Source organism: Myxine glutinosa, chromosome 2, assembly GCF_964187855.1.
Source record: "Myxine glutinosa chromosome 2, kmMyxGlut1.1, whole genome shotgun sequence".
Taxonomy (NCBI): domain Eukaryota; kingdom Metazoa; phylum Chordata; class Myxini; order Myxiniformes; family Myxinidae; genus Myxine; species Myxine glutinosa.
Window position 1 is genome coordinate 230,257,059 of NC_136262.1, and position 25,696 is coordinate 230,282,754.

Sequence of the window (25,696 nt, forward strand, 5' to 3'; positions counted from 1 at the left end):
AGGGGTGTGGGGGGAGTTTAGGAGGGAAGGGGCAAGGGGGAAGATTTGAAAGGGATGGGTGTTGGGGAAGATTTGGAGGGGAGGGGTGAGATTGGATTTTGAAAAATGTACGATTAATGGGAAACGAACATTTCTTGCAAAATGAGATTCTTGCGACCTTCGAGTCAAAAATACGTTTGAGGATGCTGAAGGATGGGTGGAGTTCTGGAGAGTTTAGGGAATGAATGAAAGATGCACTATAAGAGATGGAATTTTTTTTTGGAATGAATAGATTTGGTGAGCAAGTCGAAAGCATCCTTTTATAGAAGAAGAAGAAAAAGGTGTTATAGAATATGACAGAATACCATTCTTCAGGGGACAGATGGAACATTTTTTAACGACGTGAACAAAGAACGAACGAACAAATAAGAACGAAACGGATAAGAACAGAGAAGGGAATATATATATCAAATTTTTTTTTTTTTTTTTTTGAGTTGGGATGAACACAAAGACAGAGACCGAACGTGGAACGTGAAAAATAGAGACCGAAAGGAATTGCGAGCGCCGAAAGGAAACCGACGATTCTGTACACAGGTACGAAAAACCAACACCAAGAATACTATTAGAGACACACCAATAGTTACATACACACCGAAAGAAAGATAAAGTTTCGACCTGTGGTAAAGCCGGTATTACGACAAAAACACAATTGTGAACAGTTACTTATTAACTTCGAAAGCGTGCGCGCATGCACAGCTTTGAAGAGACGTGACGTCACGTGACTTCCCGAGACGAGAAGAGACGTGAAGAGACTTTGAAGAGATTTAAAACGTTAGACAAGTGGTCGATGTTCGGGGAAGTTAGGGGGAGAAGAGAAAATCTAAGAAATAAGCAATACAGCGAAAGAAAGAACTTAAATTCACAGAACACCTATGGGGGAAGGGAAGCCGAGAGAAACCAGGCCGCGCACGCGGTGGGACAGAAAAGGATTAAATTATACAAAAGTTTGCAAGAATTGCAAATCAACACCAACTGGAAAACACCCTGCAACACATGCACAATAAAAAAACGAGTAGGAATTGACGAACACGAATGGAAAAAATACTATAACTTTTGCTGCCGTGCAGAGCGCTCCAAGACGTTTCCTTGCTCCAGGGACCGGAAACCGAAGTCCAGAAGAAACGGAAGATTTCATGATGCCATGCACAAATTCAAGGCACCCAGTGCCAGAGGCAGCACAGCAACCCCAAAACATCACTGAACCTCCTCCATGTTTGACAGTAGGGAAGGTGTTCTTTTATTTGAAGGCTTCATTTTGTGTAAACATAGAGATGATGTGCTTTACCAAAAGCTCTAATTTGGTCTCATTTGTCCACAGGACATTTTCCCAGACGAATTTTGGCTTGTTCAGGTGTGCTTTGGCAAACTCCAGTCGGGCTTTCTTATGTCTCTCTTTCAGCAGTGGGGTCCTCCTGGGTCTCCTACCATAGAACCCCCTTTCATCGAGTTGGTGACGGATGGTGAGAGTTGAAACTGTCGTACCTTGTGTCTCAAGGTCAGCTTGAATCTGTTTGACTGTTGATCGAGTTGCTTTCTCCACCATTCAAACAATCCTTCGCTGCAATCTTCGATAAAGTTTTTTCTTGCGGCCACATCCAGGAAAGTTGGCTACAGTGCCATGGGCCTTAAACTTACTGATAGCATTGTGTACGGTGGACACAGGAACAATGGAACATAAAGGTCTCTGGAGATGGACGTGTAGCCTTAAGATTGTCCATGCTTGGCTACAATCTTGTGTCTGACCTCTTCAGACAATTCTTTGATTTTTCCTTATTTTCTCCATGCTCATTGCATTACACGCAGTGAGACAAAATAGCAGAATGACTCCTTTTCTCCATTCAAACTGGTTGAATGAGTGATTTTTATGTTGCTGGCACCTGAAATTCATCACAGGTGAATTAAATTCCAAAGTAAAGGAGAATCACCTGCTTGAAATCTCAATATTTCTAACAACTTCTAAAAGGTGCCAATAATATTGTCCGGGCCATTTTAGGATTTCTGTGTGGAATAAGCTAAGATTTATCAATTTTTTCAGCTTTTTTTTTTTGTTCCACTGCATACAAAAGAAATACATATGTGGATACCAAAATGTTTTTTTATTTCAACAATTTTCTGCAAGTAATGGTGCATTATTTGAAAAAGGTGCGAGGGTGCCAATATTTTTGGCCACGACTGTATGGGTAGATTTAGAAGATCACGTTTGTGAAGTTTCGAGTTGATCGGATAAGGTTCGTTTTTCTATCCAAGATGGCTGTCAAAGCACATGACCTATGACGTCATTATTTTCAAACTATATGCAACAGATATTTTTAAATTTTGCTAGATAGATATTTTTCTAGATAGTAGTGCTAGATATTTTTAAAATTTCACATCGATAGGGTAAGGGGTTTCAGAGATATAATTATTTCATATTTTCCTTCAATCAATATGGCTGCCACACCATGTAACCAATGATGTTTTTGTGATCATCTTTTAATCGCCGTGCATCGTCAATGACACGTAAAGTTTTGAGTCAATCGATTTGGTGGTTTGGAAAAATATGTTTTTTCAGGTTTTAGGTTATATCCAATATGGCTGCCAAACCATGTGACCTATGATGCCATAAATATATTATTTCAATAAAAATGGGTCATAGATCATGTGCAAGCAATTTTAGATTTTTAGGATAAGGAATTTGATTATAACAATTTTGGCTGGTATACCACTTCACCTATGATGACATAATTATCATGCTTTTGTTCCCCATTGGGAGTACTTGACAATGTGCCAAGTTTCAAATTTTTCCATTCAGCGGTTTCCGAGAAATATTTTTTTAATTATTTCTGGTTATTCCAAGATGGCTGCCATACCATGTGATTTATGACATCACAATTGTGATAAAAAACATTTTGCATGGGTGTCACTCCGACCCTGAAAGTTTCGTCTTAATCAGACATGTGGTTGCTGAGAAAAACGAGGTTTAGCCCGAACGGATGGACGGACAACCCGAAAAACATAATGCGTCCGGCCACCTTCGGGGGTGGAGGCATAAAAATTAACGGCATGTGGGGAAGCACTCCAGCCTGATTTTCTAGTTTTTTTATGCATTACATACAGTGGAAAAGATTCCTGAAAGCTTTTATTGAATGATAAGCAATGCAAGGAAAGAAGTCACAAAGCAATGCAATGATTAACACGAGATGAAAAGAGCACCAGGATGCGATTAAAGGAGCACGAAGAGCTTTTTCCTGATGAATCAATTATAATGCGATGAATGAATAGATTTGAATTCATGTATGAAACAATACTTGTTTCATGGTAGATCAGGGCAATCAGTTGTCCGCTGTCTTGCCCAATTCAGCTGAGGAAAATGCCAAAATACATTATGTACAAAAGTCATACCTGGCCTGCATTGTCAATAAAGAGTTGACTAACATAGATATCAGCCTGAAAATTTGAGAGACGAACACAAAGTGTTCCAAAAGCTTGTTTTAACTATTTAAAAATACCGGAGCTCTTTTACTATACGATTACTGTAATTTCATTTTTGCCCAATGATGATTCACAAAAATTCACAAAAGTCCGGTCCCTCGGGCGACGAGGCTTGCTTCGAGCTCTCCACGGCATCGAAGTTTGAGTGTTTTCCCATTCGTGTCTTTGTCGGGTTTCCACTGGTTGTTTTGTTGTGTGTGTGTTGTTGTGTGTTTCTGTTTAGTTTTGGTTTTGTGGTAGTTGCGGATTTGTGTGTGATTGGTCGTTTTTTATTCGCGCGTCGTGCGCGGCCTCGTCTTTCCGGGCTCCCTTCCCCCCGTCGGTGTTTTGTGAGTGTAAGTTCTTTCCTTCATAGTATTTGCTTGTTTCTTTGATTTTCTTTTCTCTCCCCCTGCCTCTCGCGGGCATCTTACCCTTTGTCCGGCGTTTTTAAAAACAGGACAAACGGATAGACAAAGAATTCTATATTGATTCTTTCTCTCCTCCTGGACACGTGCTTGTTCGCTCTCCTCCTCGTCTCGACTTGTGCCCCGCCCCCTGTATCTCGTTTTTCTTCTGCCTCTGCTCCTGCTTTCTCAAATCCACGTTCTCGCTTGGAGACTTTTCCCAGATTGTTTTTCATGGTTTTCATGGTTCTGTTTGGATATTGTTGGAATATGTTTAAACCGCAGCCGTGATGCTGACACCGCCCCTCCCCCCCCCCCCCCCCCCCAAATTTCCATGTTTTAAATGTTTCCCAGTGTGTACCCTGGTCAGAATAGGTACACCATATCCCTGCGTGTCGTAAGAGACGACTAAGAGGGTTGGCGTCAGGAACGGTATCCGGCCATAAAAACATTGCCTCAAAAAGAGAACCATGACAATTACAACTACATATGCGCAGGGTGCAGCCCGAAGTGGAGATCGGTTTCTGAGGTTTGGGACATGGAATGTAGGGACAATGACAGGGAGATCAGGAGAAGTGGTGGAAGTATTGGTCAGAAGAAGAGTGGACATATGTTGTGTGCAGGAGATGAGATGGAAGGGAAGTGGTGTGAGAATGGTGAAGGGTAGGCAGGGACAGAAATACAAGTTTGTGTGGCAAGGGTGCCCGGAGGGCGTGATTGGTGTTGGTGTCCTGTTTTCTGAGGAGTTTGTAGACAGTGTGGTGAGTGTGACTAGAGTGAGTGATAGGTTGATGATGGTGAAAATGATGATTGGAAAGCTCTTGGTGAACGTCATCTCGGGATATGCTCCGCAGGTTGGTCGAAGCAATGAAGAGGACAAGTTCTGGTGTGCGATAGAGAAGCTGATGGAAAACGTGAAAGATGAGGAAGTTGTTGTGGTGGGAGGAGACCTGAATGGACATATGGGAAGGAGTATGGATGGTTTTGAGGGAGTTCATGGGGGTTACGGATATGGTGTGAGAAATGGAGAAGGTGAAAGGATTTTGGAGTTTGCTGATGGAGCTGATTTGTTGATTTGTAATACTCAGTTCCAGAAAGAGGATAATAAGCTTGTTACATACACGTCAGGTGGGTCGACGACAACCGTTGACTACCTGATGGTGCGTAGGCGAGATAGGGGGCACCTCCGGGACACAAAGGTGATCCCGGGGGAGGAGGCTGTTTCACAGCACCACTTGGTTGTCTGCGACATAAGGGTGAAAGGTGCGAGGAGAGCTCGGCGGGTGAAGTACCAACCGAGAAGGAAGGTGTGGAGGTTGAAAGAGGTGACAGTAAGGGAGGCATTAAAAGAGAGGCTGAGTAGGGTCGAGGATGATGTGGTTGAGCTTGAAAGTGGTTGGATGTCAATGAAAGCTAGTCTGTTGGGAGCCGTTGGTGAGGTATGTGGATGGACAAAAGGACCACCGAGGCACTCGGAAACATGGTGGTGGGATGATGAAGTTGGAAAGAGGATTGACGAGAAGAGGAAGAAGTTCATGGAGTGGCAGAAGGCGAAGGGTACGGGAGCAGAAACAGCAGAGCATGAAAGTTATATTGCAGCCAGGAAGGCTGCAAAGAAAGAGATAGCAAAGGCGCGGGAGGCATGTAGGAAAATGTTCGGAGAACGCTTGGATTCGAAAGAGGGTCAGAAAGCAGTATTCAGGATTGCAAAGCACATAGCGAAAGAGAGGTGTGATGTGATGGGGGTGAGTTGCTTGAAGGATGAAGTGGGACAAATCGTTGTCGACCCAGATGGAATTAAAGGAAGATGGAAAAGATATATGGAAATGCTGTTGAATACAGAGAATGCATGGGATGGCAACATAGAGAGTAACCCAGTTTTAGGACCGGCAGAGAAGATAACTGAGAAGGAAGTTGAGGAAGTGATAAAAGCAATGAAGAGTGGAAAAGCGGGAGGGCCGACGGGAGTTGTGGGAGATATGTTGAAGGCAGCAGGAAGTTGGGGTGTGAAGAGAATGACAGAGATCTGTAATCTGGTGGTGAAAGAAGGCCGCATTCCAGTGGATTGGTAACTGAGTGCCCTCGTCCCTCTACACAAGGGGAAAGCTGACCCTCTGGAGTGTGGCTCGTACCGAGCGATAAAGTTATTGGAGCATGGAATGAAGGTATTGGAAAGGGTGTTGGAGAGGAGGATAAGGAAGAAAGTGAAGATCGATGAAATGTAGTTTGGATTTATGCCAGGAAGAGGAACGACAGACGCGCTTTTCATTGTGAGGCAGTTGCAGGAGAAGTACATGGAGAGGAGGAAGAAGTTGTTTTTTGGGTTTGTTGATCTGGAGAAAGCATTCGATAGGGTTCCACGCAAAGTATTGACATGGGCATTGAGGAAGTTAGGAGTGGAGGAATGGTTGATCAGAGTAGTGATGGCAATGTACAAAAGAGCATGCACAGCTGTAAGGACGAAGGACGGGAACAGTGGTGAGTTTGAGGTGAAGGTGGGAGTGCATCAGGGGTCGGTACTAAGTCCACTACTATTTGTAGCTGTGATGGAGGTGCTGGCTCAGAGCGTAAAGGAGGGTTTACCGTGGGAGTTGTTGTATGCAGATGATCTGGTGTTGATTGCAGAAAGTATGGATGGACTGAAGGAAAAGATGAACAAGTGGAAGGGATGTATGGAGACAAAAGGTCTGAAGGTGAATATCGGAAAGACGAAGGTGATGGCAAGTGGTAAAGCATGTGGTGAGGTGGAAAGAACTGGGAAGTGGCCGTGTGCTGTGTGCAGGAAGGGTGTCGGAGTGAACTCCATTCAATGTACAATGTGCGCTGAGTGGGTTCATCAAAAATGTAGTGGTCTGAGAGGGTCATTTACCAGTGTGGCAGCTACATTCAAATGTAAGGTGTGCACAGAGAGAGCTGCAGATCGAGGAAATGTTGAGTTGGATCTTGGAGACGGCGTGAAGCTGGAAGGTGTGAAAACATTTCGCTACCTCAGAGACATACTGAATGGAGAATGTGGATCAGACTCGGCAACGGTTGCTCGAGTGAGATGTGCATGGAAGACGTTTCGGGAACTGAGTGGCGTGCTGATGAGGAGGAGAGTGTCGCTGAAGCTGAAGGGAAAGGTGTATGCTGCATGTGTGAGAAGTGTTATGATTTATGGGAGCGAGACATGGGTAAGGAACGTAGAGCAGCAACGAAGGCTGGAAAGGGTGGAAATGCGAATGGTTCGATGGATGTGCAGAGTATCGTTGAGAGAGAGGAAGACAAATGATGAATTGCGAAAGATGATGGGAATATTGCCTGTGATTGATGCTGTGAAGAGGAACAGGTTGAGATGGTTTGGTCATGTGTTGAGGAAGGATGAAAGTGACTGGTTGAGAAGAGTGATGGAAATTAATGTAGAAGGAAGTAGAGGACGGGGAAGACCGAGAAAGACTTGGCTAAAGATGGTGGAAGAAGAAATGCAGGCAAGGGGGTTAACAAGGAGAGATGCAGAAAATAGGGCAAAATGGAGAAGATTGTCATGGGGACCGCAAGGCTAACCCCCGCTCTAGCAGGGAAAATGGCCTTAAAATGCATGTTGTTGTTGTTGTTGTTGATGATTCACAAAAAACTATATTTAAAACTAGAACAATGCGACTGTGTCGCCAATATGCCTCCGCATAGTCCCACAACATGTAGATGCCATCACTTTGCATAAGTACTGTATGGGTAGTGGATCACGTTGGTGAAGTTTCGTGTTGATCAGATAAGGTTCGTTTTTCTATCCAAGATGGCTGCCAAACCACGTGACCTATGACATCATCATTTTCAAACAATATGCAACAGTGCTGTTAGATGATATTTGTAAAATTCCGCATCGATAATGTGAGCGGTTTCAGAGATATAATTATTTAATATTTTCCTTCAATCCAAGATGGCTGCCATACCACGTGACCTATGATGTCACAATTATCACAAAAACATTTTGCATGGGTGTCACTCCTACCCTGAAAATTTCGTCTCAATCGGACATATGGTTGCTGAGAAAAATGAGGTTTAGCCAGGACGGACGGACGAACTGACGGATGGACGGACAACCCAAAAACATAATGCCTCCGGCGACTTTGTCGGCGGAGGCATAACTAGACCGGCACTCAGTAGAGTGCATACCTCCACCTGGTGAACAGTTTACGTTTTGTATCCCACTGATAGGCCGGATCTGGATTCGGACCTGAACCAAAGTCAAATCGGCTTGTTCTTGTCACCTACCCAACTCCTCCACCAAGTTTATTTAAAACTCATCCATAACTTATTTTAATATCATGTTATATATCGCTTTTCACCCGATCTCTCAATGGTGAAGAATCAATTAAAATTAAATAATTATCATATCCGAATCCATATTCAGATCTTCACAAAAATCTAATCGATTAGTCCTCGTCACACACCCAACCTCTCTACCAGGTTTCGTCCAAATCCGTCCACAACCTTTTGAGATATCCTGCTGTGTATCGGTTTTGGCCCGATCACCCAATGGTGAAGAATCACTTTTAAAATTCTACTAGCCGGATCCGGATCTTCTCCAAAATATAATCATTTCGTCCTTGCCACATACACTACCACTCTGCCAAATTTCGTTAAAATCAATCCATAACCTATTGAGATATCCTGCTTTGTATCGTTTTTTGCCCTATCTCCCAATGGTGACCAATCACCGAAAAAATAAATAATCCTCATATCCGAATCCATATTCAGATCTTCACTAAAATCGAATCGATTAGTCCTCGTCACACAACCAACCTGTCTACCAAGTTCCGTCCAAATCCGTCCACAACTTTTTGAGATATCCTACTATGTATCGTTTTTTGCCCTATCTCCCAATGGTGAAGAATCACTTTTTAAAAATTAAACGAGCCGGATACGACTCCGGATCTTCACCAAAATCTAATAATTTCGTCCTTGTCACATACACTACATCTCTGCAAAAATGTCGTCCGAATCCATCCACAACTTTTTGAGATATCCTGTTCACAAACAGACAGGCATACAGACAGACAGGGGTGAAAACATAACCTCTATCCACCTTTGGTGGTGGAGGTAAAGATGTTTCTCTTCAAAGCCGGGTCATATTAGCCTCGGATATATTGAGCACTACGTTATTCATCTAGCTGACAATATGCTTGCAAACTATTAAGCCACCACATCAATAACTAGAACGCCACTCAGTAGAGCGCATACTCCCGCCGTGGGTCAAGTTGAATAGTACGATTTCACAAAAGTTTGAGGGAGTAGTTCAGTGACAAGACAAGGCAACACAAGACAAGACAGACACTGCACAGATATATATTTAGAATATATAGAAGATAATGTTAAGAAAAAAACAAGGCAATTTCACTTACATTTTCGGATTCAGCGTTCAATTCTATATAAGTGAGTATATTTTGAGGCCTGTGTGACTTCAAATAAAATTGTAAGCCAGTAAAAACGTTCGTTTCATTCCTTAGGGATACAACATATAAAACTGGCCCAAACGTCAAAACAAAACTCGCTCATTTAAGTCGTACAAGCTAATGCGACCACTCATTCTTCTGGGAAGAATCCCGTGCACATGCTTGTCACACTTATAAGTCACCAAAGTCTTTATAGCCGGCGAAGCCGGTGTTGTCAATAAACGAGTACGTATTATGTTGAAAACCTGATTATGCCTTGGCTCGAGAATCCGAAGCGCAGTGGAGGCCGCCATCTTGCGGATGCAGAAGTATGCATAACAAATTTAAAACGTTCATTAGGAGTTTCTTTCACCCGTAGTTCGTTTGATTCACAATCTTATGCACCTCCAATGTATTAATAAAATAATTTAAGACCAACATCGGCCCGCACGGGCCTGGTTATCTTCAACGAAACGCGTCACCAAACACCGGACCCAATGAGAGTCGAGCATTTGCAAAAATATTTCTAAAATGAAATCACTCAATGGAGACCGCCATCGACCGGATGCGGAAGTTTGCATAAAACAATTGCGAAAAAGTTCAATAGGAGTTTGTTTCACCCGTCGTTCTTTGATTCACAATCTAATGAAACCTCTAATTAGTAATTAAAATACGTTAAGACCAACCTCGTTATCTTCAACGAAAATCGTCATCAAACACCAGAACCAATGAGATTCGAGCATTTGAAAAAATATTATTACGCGTTTCGGACGGTGAAAACGGCGTCAAATATTCTAACATTGACGAATAATTATTTTTTAGAAATCTCGCGGCCGTATGGGATAGTTTTTCACGGCCAGAAATATGGTATAAGCAGTTTACATATTTAGTTTAGAAATACGGATAGTTTTTCACGGCCGGAAATATCCGAAGTTGAGACGGAATTCACCGAATTTATCACTGCAAGCTAACGTCTTCTGGTGGAGGAAGCTGCCGTGCCCGGAGAGTCAGAGAACCAGCACTGGCGCCTGACAGCGACTGAAGTTAGAAGACTACACACATACTGTGAAAACGTATGTTAAGCCCAGTTAAAATTTCTTAAAATAGGCCCTAAGCTAGCACATCGTATAGTTACGTCCTTAAGCTTCTTGTGACATTTATTGTATGCACGTATTGCCATTGGGGAGGACTCTCTGCTCTTCTCTTTTATCAAGTCTTACCAGGTACGGTACCTACTACACCTACCTACTACCAACTACCTAACCTACTGATGCCATAGTGATGGGTAAAATAGTGGCAAGAGGCTTTGGCTCCGCCGGCTCATTGTGGCTTTGCAGTCGGTACTAGTAGCCGGCGAAGCCGGTGTTGTCAATAAACGAGTACGTATTATGTTGAAAACCTGATTATGCCTTGGCTCGAGAATCCGAAGTGCAGTGGGCGCAGCCATCTTGCGGAGGCGGAAGTATGCATAACAAATTTAAAACGTTCATTAGGAGTTTCTTTCACCCATCGTCGTTTGATTCACAATCTTATGCACCTCCGATGTATTAATAAAATAATTTCAGACCAACATCGGCCCGCACGGGCCTGGTTATCTTCAACAAAACGCGTCACCAAACACCGGACCCAATGAGAGTCGAGCATTTGCAAAAATATTTCCAAAATGAAAGCGCTCAATGGTGGGCGCCATCGACCGGATGCGGAAGTTTGCATAAAACAATTGCGAAAAAGTTCAATAGGAGTTCGTTTCACCCGTCGTTCTTTGATTCACAATTTAATGAAACCTCTCATTAGTAATTAAAATACGTTAAGACCAACCTCGTTATCTTCAACGAAAATCGTCATCAAACACCAGAACCAATGAGATTCGAGCATTTGGGAAAAAAAAAATTTTAAGCTTTTTACGCGTTTCGGACGGTGAAAACGGCGTCAAATATTCTAACATTGACGAAGAATTATTTTTTAGAAATCTCGCGGCCGTATGGGATAGTTTTTCACGGCCAGAAATACGGTATAAGCGGTTTACATATTTAGTTTAGAAATACGGATAGTTTTTCACGGCCGGAAATATCCGAAGTTGAGACGGAATTCACCGAATTAATCACTGCAAGCTAACTTCTTCTGGTGGACGAAGCCGCCGTGCCCGGAGAGTCAGAGAACCAGCCCTGGCGCCTGACAGCGACTGAAGTTAGAAGACTACACACTTACTGTGAAAACGTATGTTAAGCCCAGTTAAAAATAGGCCTTAAGCTAGCACATCGTATAGTTACTTCCTTAAGCTTCTTGTGACATTTATTGTATGCAGGTATTGCCATTGGGGAGGACTGTCTGCTCTTCTCTTTTACCAAGTCTTACCAGGTATGGTACCTACCACACCTACCTACTACCAACTACCTACCTACCTACTACCAACTACCTAACCTACTGATGCCATGGTGATGGGTAAAATAGTGGCAAGAGGTTTTGGCTTCGCCGGCTCATTGCGGCTTTGCAGTCGGTACTAGTAGCCGGCGAAGCCGGTGTTGTCAATAAACGAGTACGTATTATGTTGAAAACCTGATTATGCCTTGGCTCGAGAATCCGAAGCGCAGTGGGTGCAGCCATCTTGCGGAGGCGGAAGTATGCATAACAAATTTAAAACGTTCATTAGGAGTTTCTTTCACCCGTCGTCGTTTGATTCACAATCTTATGCACCTCCGATGTATTAATAAAATAATTTAAGACCAACATCGGCCCGCACGGGCCTGGTTATCTTCAACAAAACGCGTCACCAAACACCGGACCCAATGAGAGTCGAGCATTTGCAAAAATATTTCTAAAATGAAAGCGCTCAATGGTGGGCGCCATCGACCGGATGCGGAAGTTTGCATAAAACAATTGCGAAAAAGTTCAATATGAGTTTGTTTCACCCGTCGTTCTTTGATTCACAATCTAATGAAACCTCTCATTAGTAATTAAAATACGTTAAGACCAACCTCGTTATCTTCAACGAAAATCGTCACCAAACACTGGAACCAATGAGATTCGAGCATTTGAAAAATATTTTTTTAAGCTTATTACGCGTTTCGGAGGGTGAAAACGGCGTCAAATATTCTAAAATTGACGAATAATTATTTTTTAGAAATCTCGCGGCCGTCGGGGATAGTTTTTCACGGCCGGAAATATCCGAAGTTGAGACGGAATTCACCGAATTAATCAAGAAGTAAATTTTATCAATTTTAATCTCATCCAGAATGCAAATGGTACCTCGTACACCTACTACACCAACTACACCGATGGTACCTACTACACCTACCTACTACCAACTACATAACCTACTGATGCCATAGTGATGGGTAAAATAGTGCCAAGAGGCTTTCGCTTCGCCGGCTCATTGCGGCTTTGCAGTCGGGTACTAGTAAGTTCATCAAATACTGACACCGCAATTGACATTTGCTGAGGTAAATGTTAATATCTCTTTTGAGGGGGGGAAGAAAAAAAAATAGTTTTAAAGCATTATACGTATCAAACGATACATTTTATGAAACGGGCAAACCGAATACACACTTTGGTGGTTTTAAAATGACAGAATATGTCTTTATTAGAAAGAAAAAAAAAGAACCTTGAAGACGACGCTGCTAACAAAATACACCGCTCTAATGCATAACCACGAGTTTAAACTATATTTACAACAAATATGAAAACTATTTTCATATCACAATGTTAAATATGGAATATATAGAAGATAATGTTTTTAAAAAATGAAATGAGCCCTATCTTCCAATGGTAAACAATCCTTCAAAAAATTCCTGGATCCGGAATAATATCCTGAGCTTCACCAAAAACTAATCAATTCTTCCTTATCCCAAGGGCAATCATCCCACCAACTTTCATCCATATCCGTTCAGACCTTTTCCAGATATCTTGTTCACAAACACACGAACACACACGCGCACACACACACACACGGACACGAGTGAATGCATTACTCCTTGGCGGGAGTATCAAGCCACCTCCTATCAAAATGTAAAAACTGATGTCAGAACAGCTGTACTCACAAAGGCACAACAGGGTTTATAGTGCAAAATGTCATGGAAACATGAACCAAACGCGAAATTGAGAACAACAAAGTAACACTCACGTACGATCTGATTATCCCATCGAGCGCGAATGTACAAAACAAAGCAGTGCGACCGGATATAGTACTCCGGAATAAAAAGAACACACACACACACACACAAGCGGACACGATGGAATGCATGACTCCCATGGGGGAGTAATTAAATAAAAAGTTTACATTTTCCGTTTTGTCTAGATTGCATGTGAGACAAATGAAAAAACAAATGCCCCTAGAAAGATCAGATTATATCTAGGGACAACACATCAAACACATACATTTTGGAAAAGCTAAGCTGTTGTGACTGTTCTGCAGAAATGAAATCGAGTGCAATGAACAGGATACTGTACCAATGTCGATCTTACTGAATCAATCACACAACGGCAGCCAAGAGCGGCCTGATCAATAAAAACATGTTCCAGTGTGTGCAATATTGCCTGTTTCTGCATACTCTGCAATTGCCTCGTTTATTTTCATATCAATGCACAAAGCCACCATTGCACGATGAATCCGTCATACTGAGTTTTATATGTGTTAAAAATGTCATGCAATCTGATATAAGATTCATGCAATCAACGGTCAAGGTAATATATTCATACCTGGTGCTCACAGCCTCGGGAGTTGTCTCAGCTGCTGTCCGGCAATCCTGAGCCATACTTGTTCGTCCTTGTTTCGTTGCAACATCAACATCTTCCATTTCCACAGCCGGCATTGGCTTGGCGTGAACGCTTGGTATCTCTGCGTTTTCAGGCAGGGTTAATAATCCAGTGCACTCGTCGGGAAAATGAACACTGGACTGTGTGGACTTCTTGAGGTCTGCTTGATCTTCATGAATGGAGTGATTATTACTTTGAAGCTGTTCAGCTGGTGCATCTCGGCCACCTGCCCTGCCACTAGTCCACTTTCCTGCTTTACGTTCAGACCGGTTCTCAGGTCGCTCGTCATCTTGATGACTGCTGAAGCTGCTGTATGATCCTCGTTCAGGTTGCTGAGCAAGAGGAACTGCACCTGCACCACGCTCAGTCTCCACATCTGGCTCAAGCTCGCTGAGTTGAGAGCTGTGCTGGCTCAGGTTCCCAGATGAACCAAACTGGCTGCTCCCAGTTGGGCTGCAGCTAAGGGTGCACACAAAGACACACACACGAAGTGTCATCTTCTGTGCTATCGTCAAAAATGCTTCACGTTTTTATCTTAAAACTTCAAATAATCAGATAGAGAATGGGGAAAATGTGGCAATATAAGAGTGGGTTTGATGGGCCTAATGGCTTCCTCCTGCCCTGCCCTGCAAAGGGAACATCTATACCTATAAAAGGCTTTCTCTTTCTATCTCTTTTTTTTTTCCTGTGTCTGTCTCTCTCCGTCTCTCTCTGTGTGTCTCTCTGTCTCTGTCTCTCTGTGTCTCTGTCTCTGTCTTTGTGTGGGGGCCGTGGCCTAACACGTGTGTGTGGGAGTGCGTGGAGCGGCACAAATTCTCGATGTAAATGTGTACGTGTAATGCGACCTGGTGGTGGTGGCAGATGGCATTAAAATTCCATTTTGCCGGGGCAACACAGAGGTCAAAACACTTTTTGTACGTGTAAATGTATTTTGGCAAACAGGATGACGAATTGGTCCATCAGCAAAGCGATGGGTAGGCTCGGCTAGTATATTCTAATAGCAGTCAGAGAACTCCCTAGTGCAACCTGATTCTGTTTCAATCAGAAATATGGACCAGGCACAAAATCCTGATAGTAAAGAACAGGAGATTTAGGATGGAAATAAGTTATTATTATTTCATATGCTGCCTGTGGCACCTTGTTGCATCATTACTGGAAGTGTGGCTGTGCCGCTGATGCAATGCCTCTGTTTCAAGTAAGCTGGTACTCATTTTGCTAACCATGTAAGGGTGGCAGGCTGAGCCAACCCATTTGGTGTTATTTAACGGCATGAGAGAGGCTCAAAATCGAAGACCATAAGATCTTAAACCAGCCACCTTAACTGTTAAGCCAACATCAAGTTTAGAGCGTAGTAAATGGTCTCAATGGAAAGGTAGTGGTAGCAGAAACAGAAGATAGTGTCTTCAGAAAGAACGCACACCCCTTGACTTTTTCACATTTTGGTGTGTTACAGCCTGAATTTTAAATTGATTAAATTGAGATTTTTTGGGGGGGACTGATCTACACATAATAATTACAACATCATGTCAGAGGGATGTTATTTACTTATAATTTTTTACAAATTAATTTAAAATGAAAAGCTGAAATGGCGTGAGTCAATAAGTATTCAACTCCTTTGCTATGACACTCCAAATTTGGCTCAGGTACATCCAATTTCCTTTGATCATCCTTGAGATGTCTCAACAACTTGATTGGTGTCTACATGTGGCCAATTCAATTGATTGGACATGATTTAGAAATAAACACACCTTTCTATAAAAGGTCCCAGAGTTGACAGTGCATGGCACCACCTTGAAGTCCAAGTAAATGTCTGTAGAACGCTGAGATAGAATTTTGTGGAGGCATAGATCTGGGGAAAGTTATGAAACCATTTCTAGAGTGTTGAAAGTTCCGAAAAGCACAGTGAGCTCCATCATTAGGAAATGGAAAGAATATGAAACTACCCAGACTCTTCCTACCCAGGACTACTCAGGCTACCCGACGAAACTGAGCAACCGGGCAAGAAGGACCTTGGTCAGGGAGGTGACCAATAACCCAATGACAATATGACCACTCTGATAGAACTACAGAGTTCCTTGGCTGAGATGGCAGAACCTACAGAAAGGACATTTTCTAGGCCTTATGGGAGAGTGGCCAGATGGAATCCACTCCTGAGAAAAAGGCACATGACAGCACGACTGAAGTTTGCAAAAACGCACGTGAAACTCTGAGAGCGAGAGGCAAAATTTTATGTGGTCTGTCAAGATGAAAATTGAACTCTATCTACTGAATGCAAATCGCTACATCTGGCAGAAATTGGACACAGCTCAAATGGCTACACAGTTGACCGCACGTGACAAAGCTGAATGCCTCAACTCTGTGTTTGCCTCAAAATCTTGTGTCCCAAACCCATCTCTCTCTGTTCCCACCTTACCCAGTCGAACCCAACTGCTCCTGAACTCTGTGTCCTTCTCTCCTGACAAGGTGGAGAAGTTTCTGTCAAACCTCGACTCTGATTCTGCAACTGGACCAGGTGACATCAGCCCACAGGTCCTAAAATCCTGCTCTGCCGCTCTTTCACACCCTCTCTCAATTCTCTTCACCCTCTCTTCTGCTCAAGGTCATCTGCCATCTGCTTGGAAATCAGCCAACATTACCGCTTTACACAAAAAGGTGCTAAAACAGATCTTTACAACTACAGACCAATCAGCCTGCTCCCAATAACCAGCAAGGTAATGGAATCGATCATTGCTTCAGATATCAAATCCTTCCTCTTCTCCAATGGCGTGATCTCAGATCATCAATTTGGATTCAGACCAGGTCATTCTACTCTGGACATGCTGCTTCTGCTGTCTCAACAATGGATGGAAGTCCTCAATGTCAAACAGGAAATCAGAGCTGTCTCCGTTGACATATCTCATGCCTTCGATACGGTCTGGCACCCCGCCCTGCTCACCAAACTCTCCCCGTATGGTATCCAAGGGAACCTCCACACATGGCTTGCAGACTTCCTTTCTGGTCGCAGTCAACGTGCGGCCCTGAAAGGAATTCTCTCTTCTCCACGTCCTGTTCAGGCTGGAGTTCCTCAAGGAAGTGTTCTGGGCCCTGTGCTTTTTCTGGTCTTCATTAATGATCTCTCCGACTCCCTGGAAAATCCTCTCTATCTCTTTGCTGATGACTCCACTCTCTGCGGCTCCATATCCCAACCCTCAGATCGGCGGGCAGCAGCCTCTTCACTCTCTGCAGACCTGGTCAATATCATAAACTGGTCAAACAAGGAGGACATGTCTTTCAACACTGACAAATCTCACACGCTCACTTTGTCTCTCCAAAAAGATCGTCTGGACAACCTTCCAATATACTTTCTGAATAATCCTCTTGAAGAAGTTCTGTCACTCAAGCTTTTGGGTCTCACTATCTGCCATGATCGTTCCTGGGAAAACCACATTTCCAAGCTGGCCTCCAAAGCCAGTTGCCGACTGGGCATCCTCCATCGTGCGAAGTCCTTTCTGGGCACTTCTGAGCTCCTCACCACATACAAGGCTTTCATCCACAGCTCAATAGAATACTGCTCTCCCGTCTGGCCTGGTGCTCGTGGTTGAAACCAAAGCATTCAGAATCATTGGTGTCTCCCACGATGAAGCTTATTTTGAGGGGATATATATCTCTCTATATATCTCTCTTTCTTTCTTTCTCTTTCTCTTTCTCTCTCTTTCTTTCTTTCTTTCTCTTCTCTCTCTCTCTCTCTCTCTCTCTCTCTCTCTCTCTCTCTCTCTCTCTCTCTCTCTCTCTCTCTCTCTCTCTCTCCTTACCGACTCCTCTCCGGCCTAGCTCCCCCAGCTCTGTCTGTGTTCTGCCCCCCAAATATTCTTTCAGGACGCACACGGTCTTTCAAACAGCCGTGGTGCCATCTCTTATCTTCCCCCATCCAAAACATTGATCTTTTCTACCCCCGTTAAAACACCCCAAATCCACCTCTTTAAATCCCCAACTTCTTTCCTGAAATTCCGAGAAGTGTTCACTTGCTTTATACCGTGTACCCCTCCCTCCCCCCACCCCCCCACCCCTCCCCAGCCCTCTCCCTTCCACAGATCTACCAACATCCCTGTTCTCTTTTGTTGTTGCGCTTGTGTGCTACCCTCTTTCTCTCCCCCTCTTGTCTCCCGCTCTCTTCATTGCATGTGTTATGTGTCTGTGCATGTTTTCATGTTCAATGTGTTAGCTCTTACACAAGCCTTGATTCTGTATACAAAAATAAAAATAATAATAATAATAAACTGTAATGGCTTCAGAACAAGAACATGAAAGTCCTTGAGTTGCCCAGCCAAAGCCCAGACTTGAATCCCATTGAGAATCTGTGGAAAGACTTGAAGTTTGCTGTTCACCAAAACTGTCCAACTAGCTTGACAGAACTTGAGCAAATCTGCAAGGAGGAATGGGAGAAACTCCCCAAATCCAGATGTACAAAGCTGATAGAGATTAACCAAGAAGACTTGATGTTGTAATCACTGCCAAAGGCGCTTCTATGAAGTATTGATTCGGGGCTGAATACTTGTGTAAATTAGATATTTCTGTGTTTCATTTTCTATAAATATGTATAAATTTCTAAAAAAAACATGTTTTTTCTTCGTCATTGTGGTATATTTTGTATAGATCCAAATTTAGACAATTGTTTGTCTTGTTTTAAAGACAATTGTTTTAAATGTAATCGACTTTAACATTCAGGCTGTAACACAACAAAATGTGAAAATGTCAAGGGGTTTAAATACTTTCTGAAGGCACTATATATTTTACCATTGTAGAACAACAGCACTTTTTATGTTCAGTTCCCAAATTTTAGGTAAGCACAAGTATTGGAACAGATTAACTTAAAGTAAGCTAAAGTAGTATAATAGTATTTGGTTGCATATTCCTTGCATGCAGTAACTGCATTGAACCTGTGACCCATTGGCATCACCAAACTCTTGCGATCTATTTTACTTTGTGATGCTTTGCCAAGCCTTCACTGCAGCCATTTTCAGTTGTTGTTTGTTTTGGGGGGTTTTGACCTTAGTTTCCTTTCCAGCAAATGAAATGCATGCTCCCTTGGATTTAAATCAGGAGATTGACTTGACTAATCTGAAGCCTTCCACCCTTTTCCCCTGATGAACTCCTTGGTTGTGTTAGCAGTGTATTTAGGATCATTGTCTTGATGCATGGTGTAGCGCCATCCAATGAGTTGAGGCATTTTCTTGTACATGGGCAGATAAAATGTCTATGTACACTTCGAAATCCATTCTGCTGCTACCATCATGAGTTACCTCATTAATAAAGATGAGTGAGCCAGTTTCAGATGGAGCCATGCAAGCCCAAACTATGACACAACCTCCACTATGCTTTGGATCACATGCAGTTCCTTCCTTTCTCCAAACTTTCACCTTTTCATCATTTTGGTAAAGGTTTATCTTGGTCTCATCTGCCCATAAAACTTTGTTCCAGAACTCTACCAGCTCACCTCTGTACTTCTTGAAAAATTATAATCTGGCCTTTCTATTTTTGGTGCTGATGAGAGGTTTGCATATTGCAGTATAGCAATATGCAAACCTCTCATCAGCACCAAAAATAGAAAGGCCAGATTATAATTGGCTTAGCGGTCAGGGTGCCGGCTTGGGATCCTAGGATCCTGGGTTCGAATCCCGGTCGATCGCTGAATTAACGCCAGGGGGGTTGACTCAGCCTGTCATCCTTCCGAGGTTGGCACATTGAGTACCAGCTTGCTGGGATGAATGACCACGGTGTGTACCCCGGCTTAGAATAGGTACACCGTATCCCTGTGCATCGTAAGAGCGTGACCAAGGGTTGGCGTCAGGAAGGGCATCCGGCCATAAAAACATTGCCTCAAACAGGGAACCATGATTGCCATGGAGCCCGCAAGGCTAACCCCTGCTCTTGCGGGGAAAATGGCCTTAAAACGATCATTCATATTCATTAATTCAGTATAGCCTTTGTAATTCTGCTGTCTAAGTCTTCTCTGAATGATATATTATGATACCTTCACTCCTGCACTCTGGAGGTTGTTTTTGGTGTCACTTATGGTTGTTCAAAGGCTTTTCTTCTGTCATCAACTGCAGTTGTTTTCCTTAGCTGACCTGCATTTATTTTTGAAGACATTCCAAATTGTTGTACTTGCTCTGCCTAAATGTTGTGCTGTGGTTCTAATTAAATTATTCTGTTCTTTCAGCTTTCCAATTGCTTGCTTTTCTTTCAGAGAGAGTTCTCTGGTCTTCATGTTGGTTTATGCCCACTGACTCCAAAGGCAGACTAACAAGACAAAAGCAAAGGCTAAAACCAAGAGTGGACATTCATATCTCTTTTGTGTAAACAATCAGGAATTTTTGAAATTCCCACTTCTTTCCTGGAAGTCCGAGCAGTGTCCATGTGTTTTATACTTCTCCCAACCTAACACATCATTGCCCCCCCCCCCTTCCCATGCCTCCTCCCCCCAAGCCCTCTCCCTCCCACACATCTCCCTGCTCTCAAATGTTATGTTTGTGTGCTTCCCCTTCTCTCCCCATCTTGTCTTCCGCTCCCTCTTTTTATATATTTTCTTTGTCTGGTTGATTTGTTTGTGAAATAAATGTTAGCTCTTTCACGAGCTTCGATCTTGTATACAAAAAAAAAAAATGCAACAAGAAACACCTGTCAGACAATATTGTTCCAATACTTATGCTTACCTAAAATGGAGAGACTGAACATAAAAAGTGCTGTTGATCTACAATGGTAAAACATATGCATAGAAGTACCAATAAATAAAATCTGACCTTCTGTACTCTTGCCTCATATTCATCGTTTGATCTCAAATCCAAATCTCTTGAGTATATAGCAATAATAGCAAATTTGACTTCACTGTTCCAATCCTTATGGATGGCACTGTATATGAATATAACTATATCTATATATTACCGTGGTGATGACCACTGTTCTCATCCCTAGTCCTCCCACCCTCTCCCTGTGAATTTAAGTTGATAAACTGGTAGATTTAATTAATGTAGTGTTGATGTAACACAGGCATGATAGGCCAAATGGCCCACTCCTGCATCAAGGTTCCTTGTGTGAATCATTGTGTGTAATCAAAACCAAAATATCACTGTTGAAAACAATAAATGACACTCATAGCTTTTACATTGTCTCTGACTGCTGGCTTACACTGTCTCTTACGTGCTCCAAAAGGACACGCGTCACCAAAGGCTCTGTTCAGTTGTGGGGTAAGATTTACCACCATTTCAGTGAGACCCATATCACCTCAGAAAAAGCAAGAGTCGGAGATCAATGGGAAAGGGGGAAAACAGCTCCACTGAGAGCCATTTGAATTGAAATACAACAGAAATATGTCAGACATCTCAGGATGGCTATCCTGGCTATCCTCGCTATCTCCGAGGGCCTTTCACTTACTCACCGCAGGCAGGTTGGTGGTCTTTCCGTCTTCTACCGACTCCTCTCCGGCCCTGCTCCCCCAGCTCTCTCTGGGCTCTGTCCCCCAAATATTCCTACAGGTCGCACAAGATCTGCCTGCAACCCTCTTATGGTTAAACTGCCAAAATCAAGACTCTCTGCTCACCTTCACTCCTTCATTCCTCTTTTCTCCCACCTCTGGAACAAACTCCCTCACTCTCTTCAATCCCACTCCTCCCTCCAGGTCTTTAAAACGGCTGTTCACCTCCACCTCTTATCTTCCCCAATCCAAAACCTTGATCTTTTCTACCCCCGCTAATTTCACCCCAAATCCACTTTTTGAGGTGCCGACTTCTTTCCTGGAAGTCGTTGGTGTCCTCGCGTTTTATACCTATCCTGCCCCCCCCCCCCCCACCCAGGCCCTCTCCCTCCCACACATCTCCCGATGTCCCTGCTCTCAAATGTTGTGTTTGTGTGCTTCCTCCCCTTCTCTCCCCATCTTGTCAACCGCTCCCCTTTTTATATACTTTGTTTGCTTGTTTGTTTGATTTGTTTGTTTGATAAATGTTAGCTCTTTCACCAGCCTCGACTCTGCATTAAAAAAAATTAAAAAAATAAAAAATGGCGAATATCAAGCTCTTAAAGACAGATGCCTTATAAGGAATGTATACAGTATGTTTGTTGTCACATAAAAATGATCTTTCATTAGGTACCCAATGTTTATAATATGTTGTTTCAATCAATGTTAAATTTCCCTTTACTCCTCGTATTACATCAAAGCACTAAATTATTTATCAATTAATTTCCCTCGAACAAAATATTGTTTTCATTTGTCCAATTTCCATCTTGCGCAATTCAAACTTTGATGCTGGTTTATATTTGTATATTTGTTGCTGCTTGTTTTTTTTTTTGTGGTTGCATCATTTTATGATGCAGATGAACACAAATAGGTAAGTTCAATGGTATACTCGGAACTAATCTTGCATGAAAGTTATTCAAAAATCATATTTCAAAGTATTCGCTGTTCGGCAACAGAAAAAAACATTTATGCCAACAGCGAGGAAACCGTCACTCTTCGGACATCAGCATCGACAGCGACAAGACATACTTTTTAAAAACCTCAATAGTTCAAAAACTTCTTGCCATAAAGTTCTCTCCAATATGATAATCCTTGTAAAAGGCAAACATCAGTATGCTGTGCCATTATCTACAAGTTTCAACAATCTGGATGCTTTTCCTTGACCAGCCATTTTATGTTCATTCAATGTTCCACCCTCGGGCCTCTGTTATACTATTTGACGCTATTTTTGGTTGTTAAACTCATGCATTATGCCAGGAACATTCCCACGAGTATTGATCGACATAGGCTACATGACTCGAGTTTTAATACACAAAAGTGAAGATCAAATTTGAACGATTCTCGTATAACTGATTGGTATTTTTAGGCACTTCAATATTTAGCTATGTCCGTCCGTCCGTGAAAATGAGGAAGAGGAACGTTTCTAACCAACCATGTTTCATTCTGAAGGGTTCTAAATGGCAATTATAAAAGGTAATTTTAAAGAGTAATTCTGAAGGGTAATTCTAGACTCTAGAGGATACTAAAGGGTAATTCGGATTGGTTATAAAGGGTCATTATAAAGGGTCATTTTAAGGGATTATAAAGGGTAATTTGAATGGCTTATACAGGGTCATTTTAAGAGATTATTAAGGGTAATTCTAAAGGGTAATTCGGATGTGTTATAAAGGGTCATTTTAAGGGATTATGAAGAGTAATTCGCAAGAGTAATTCGGATGGGTTATAAAGGGACATGGGGTCATGTGATGCGACGGAGGCAGGCGGGTGTTCGCTCAGGTTTACGGTCCGGCGATGCGGGTACTTCATAGGACCCACAACTGAATTGTGGGAAAGACCATCGCTCTCACGGTCCTGATCACGAAGCCCGCTGGGGGAAGGCTCGACATGATCTGGTGTTGGATTCTCTGTGGAAAGCACGAGAAATGGCGCGAAATGGGCCTGAAATGAACGACCATTTCCACATCACCTTCTACAATTTATAGAACGATCGGACAGGATCATTACTCCACTTCCCCAGAACCGAAGTATTCCCACATGATTTGTGGCTGACAGGGGCCGACGTGGTGTGGTGCTGACCGGGCTGACCTGGTGTGGTGCTGACCGGGCTTGCCTATCCGGACGAAGATTGAAGAGCGCGGACAACGTAAAAAAGCCTGACCGAATCGTACAGCGTACAGCGAATCGTACAGAATCGTACAGCCCGACCGAATATCGCCGCTTCGTGGCTGCTTCCGCCACCGAAATCCAGCGTGGCTTGGGCGATTTTGCCCCTGTTTGGAGAACACCCAGCGAGGCCTTCATCGGGGCCGAGCGAGCAAGGGCGTGTTGGGGCCTGGTTCACGCCATTGACCGAGTGGTTCGCACCAATCGGAGCTGTTTTCGGATGATGTGCTGATGTCCTTGGACTTCGCGCCAGGCTCCGGGCCGACCGGGCCGACATGGTGTGGTGCTGACCGGGCCGACGTGGTGTGGTGCTGACCGGGCCGACGTGGTGTGGTGCTGACCGGACCGACGTGGTGTGGTGCTGACCAGGCAGACGTGGTGTGGTGCTGACCGGGCAGACGTGGTGTGGTGCTGACCGGGCCAACGTGGTGTGGTGCTGACCGGGCCGACATGGTGTGGTGCTGACCGGGCAGACGTGGTGTGGTGCTGACCGGGCCGACGTGGTGTGGTGCTGACAGGGCCGACGTGGTGTGGTGCTGACCAGGCCGACGTGGTGTGGTGCTGACCGGACGGTCGTGGTATGGTGCTGACCGGGCCCCCGCAGCCGTGGTGCTGACGCCGCCCCCCAACTGCCCCCCCCCCCTCCCAGAATTTCCATGTTTTAAACGTTTCCCGGTGTGTACCCTGGTTTAGAATAGGTACACCGTATCCCTACGTGTCGTAAGAGGCGACAAAGAGGGTTGGCGTCAGGAAGGGCATCCGGCCATAAAAAACATTGCCTCAAAAAAGAGCACCATGACAATTACAATTACATATGGGCAGGGTACAGCCCAAAGTGGAGATCGGTTTCTGAGGTTTGGGACATGGAATGTAGGGACAATGACAGGGAGATCAGGAGAAGTGGTGGAAGTATTGGTCAGAAGAAGAGTGGACATATGTTGTGTGCAGGAGACGAGATGGAAGGGAAGTGGTGTGAGAATGGTGAAGGGTAGGCAGGGACAGAAATACAAGTTAGTGTGGCAAGGGTGCCCGGAGGGCGTGAATGGTGTTGGTGTCCTGTTTTCTGAGGAGTTTGTAGACAGTGTGGTGAGTGTGACGAGAGTGAGTGATAGGTTGATGATGGTGAAAATGATGATTGGAAAGCTCTTGGTGAACGTCATCTCGGGATATGCTCCGCAGGTTGGTTGGAGCGATGAAGAGAAGGACAAGTTCTGGTGTGCGATAGAGAAGCTGATGGAAAACATGAAAGACGAGGAAGTTGTTGTGGTAGGAGGAGACCTAAATGGACATGTGGGAAGGAATATGGACGGTTTTGAGGGAGTTCATGGAGGTAACGGATATGGTGTGAGAAATGGAGAAGGTGAAAGGATTTTGGAGTTTGCTAATGGAGCTGATTTGTTGATTTGTAATACTCAGTTCCAGAAAGAGGATAATAAGCTTGTTACTGTATACACGTCAGGTGGGTCGACGACAACCGTTGACTACCTGATGGTGCGTAGGCGAGATAGGGGGCACCTCCGGGGACACAAAGGTGATCCCGGGGGAGGAGGCTGTTTCACAGCACCACTTGGTTGTCTGCGACATAAGGGTGAAAGGTGCGAGGAGAGCTCGGCGGGTGAAGTACCAACCGAGAATAAAGGTGTGGAGGTTGAAAGAGGTGGCAGTAAGGGAGGCATTAAAAGAGAGGCTGAGTAGGGTCAAGGATGATGTGGTTGAGCTTGAAAGTGGTTGGATGTCAATGAAAGATAGTCTGTTGGGAGCCGTTGGTGAGGTATGTGGATGGACAAAAGGACCACCAAGGCACTCGGAAACATGGTGGTGGGATGATGAATTTGTAAAGAGGATTGACGAGAAGAGGAAGAAGTTCAAGGAGTGGCAGAAGGCGAAGGGTAAGGGAGCAGAAAAAGCAGAGCATGAAAGTTATAAGAAAGCCAAGAAGGCTGCAAAGAAAGAGGTAGCAAAGGCGCAGGAGGCATGTCGGAAAA

At 43.7% G+C, this 25,696-nt stretch overlaps 1 protein-coding gene across 1 annotated transcript in view; it reads right to left on the bottom strand.

Annotated features, from left to right (window-relative positions):
- The window catches only part of LOC137422153 (protein unc-13 homolog B), a 745,568-nt gene that overhangs the window by 696,395 nt on the left and 23,477 nt on the right, over nt 1-25,696 (bottom strand). Inside the window, exon 5 of the mRNA XM_068108912.2 lies at nt 14,003-14,518. Coding sequence (XP_067965013.2) covers nt 14,003-14,518 — 516 coding nt within the window. The remainder of the gene's footprint in view (nt 1-14,002; nt 14,519-25,696) is intronic.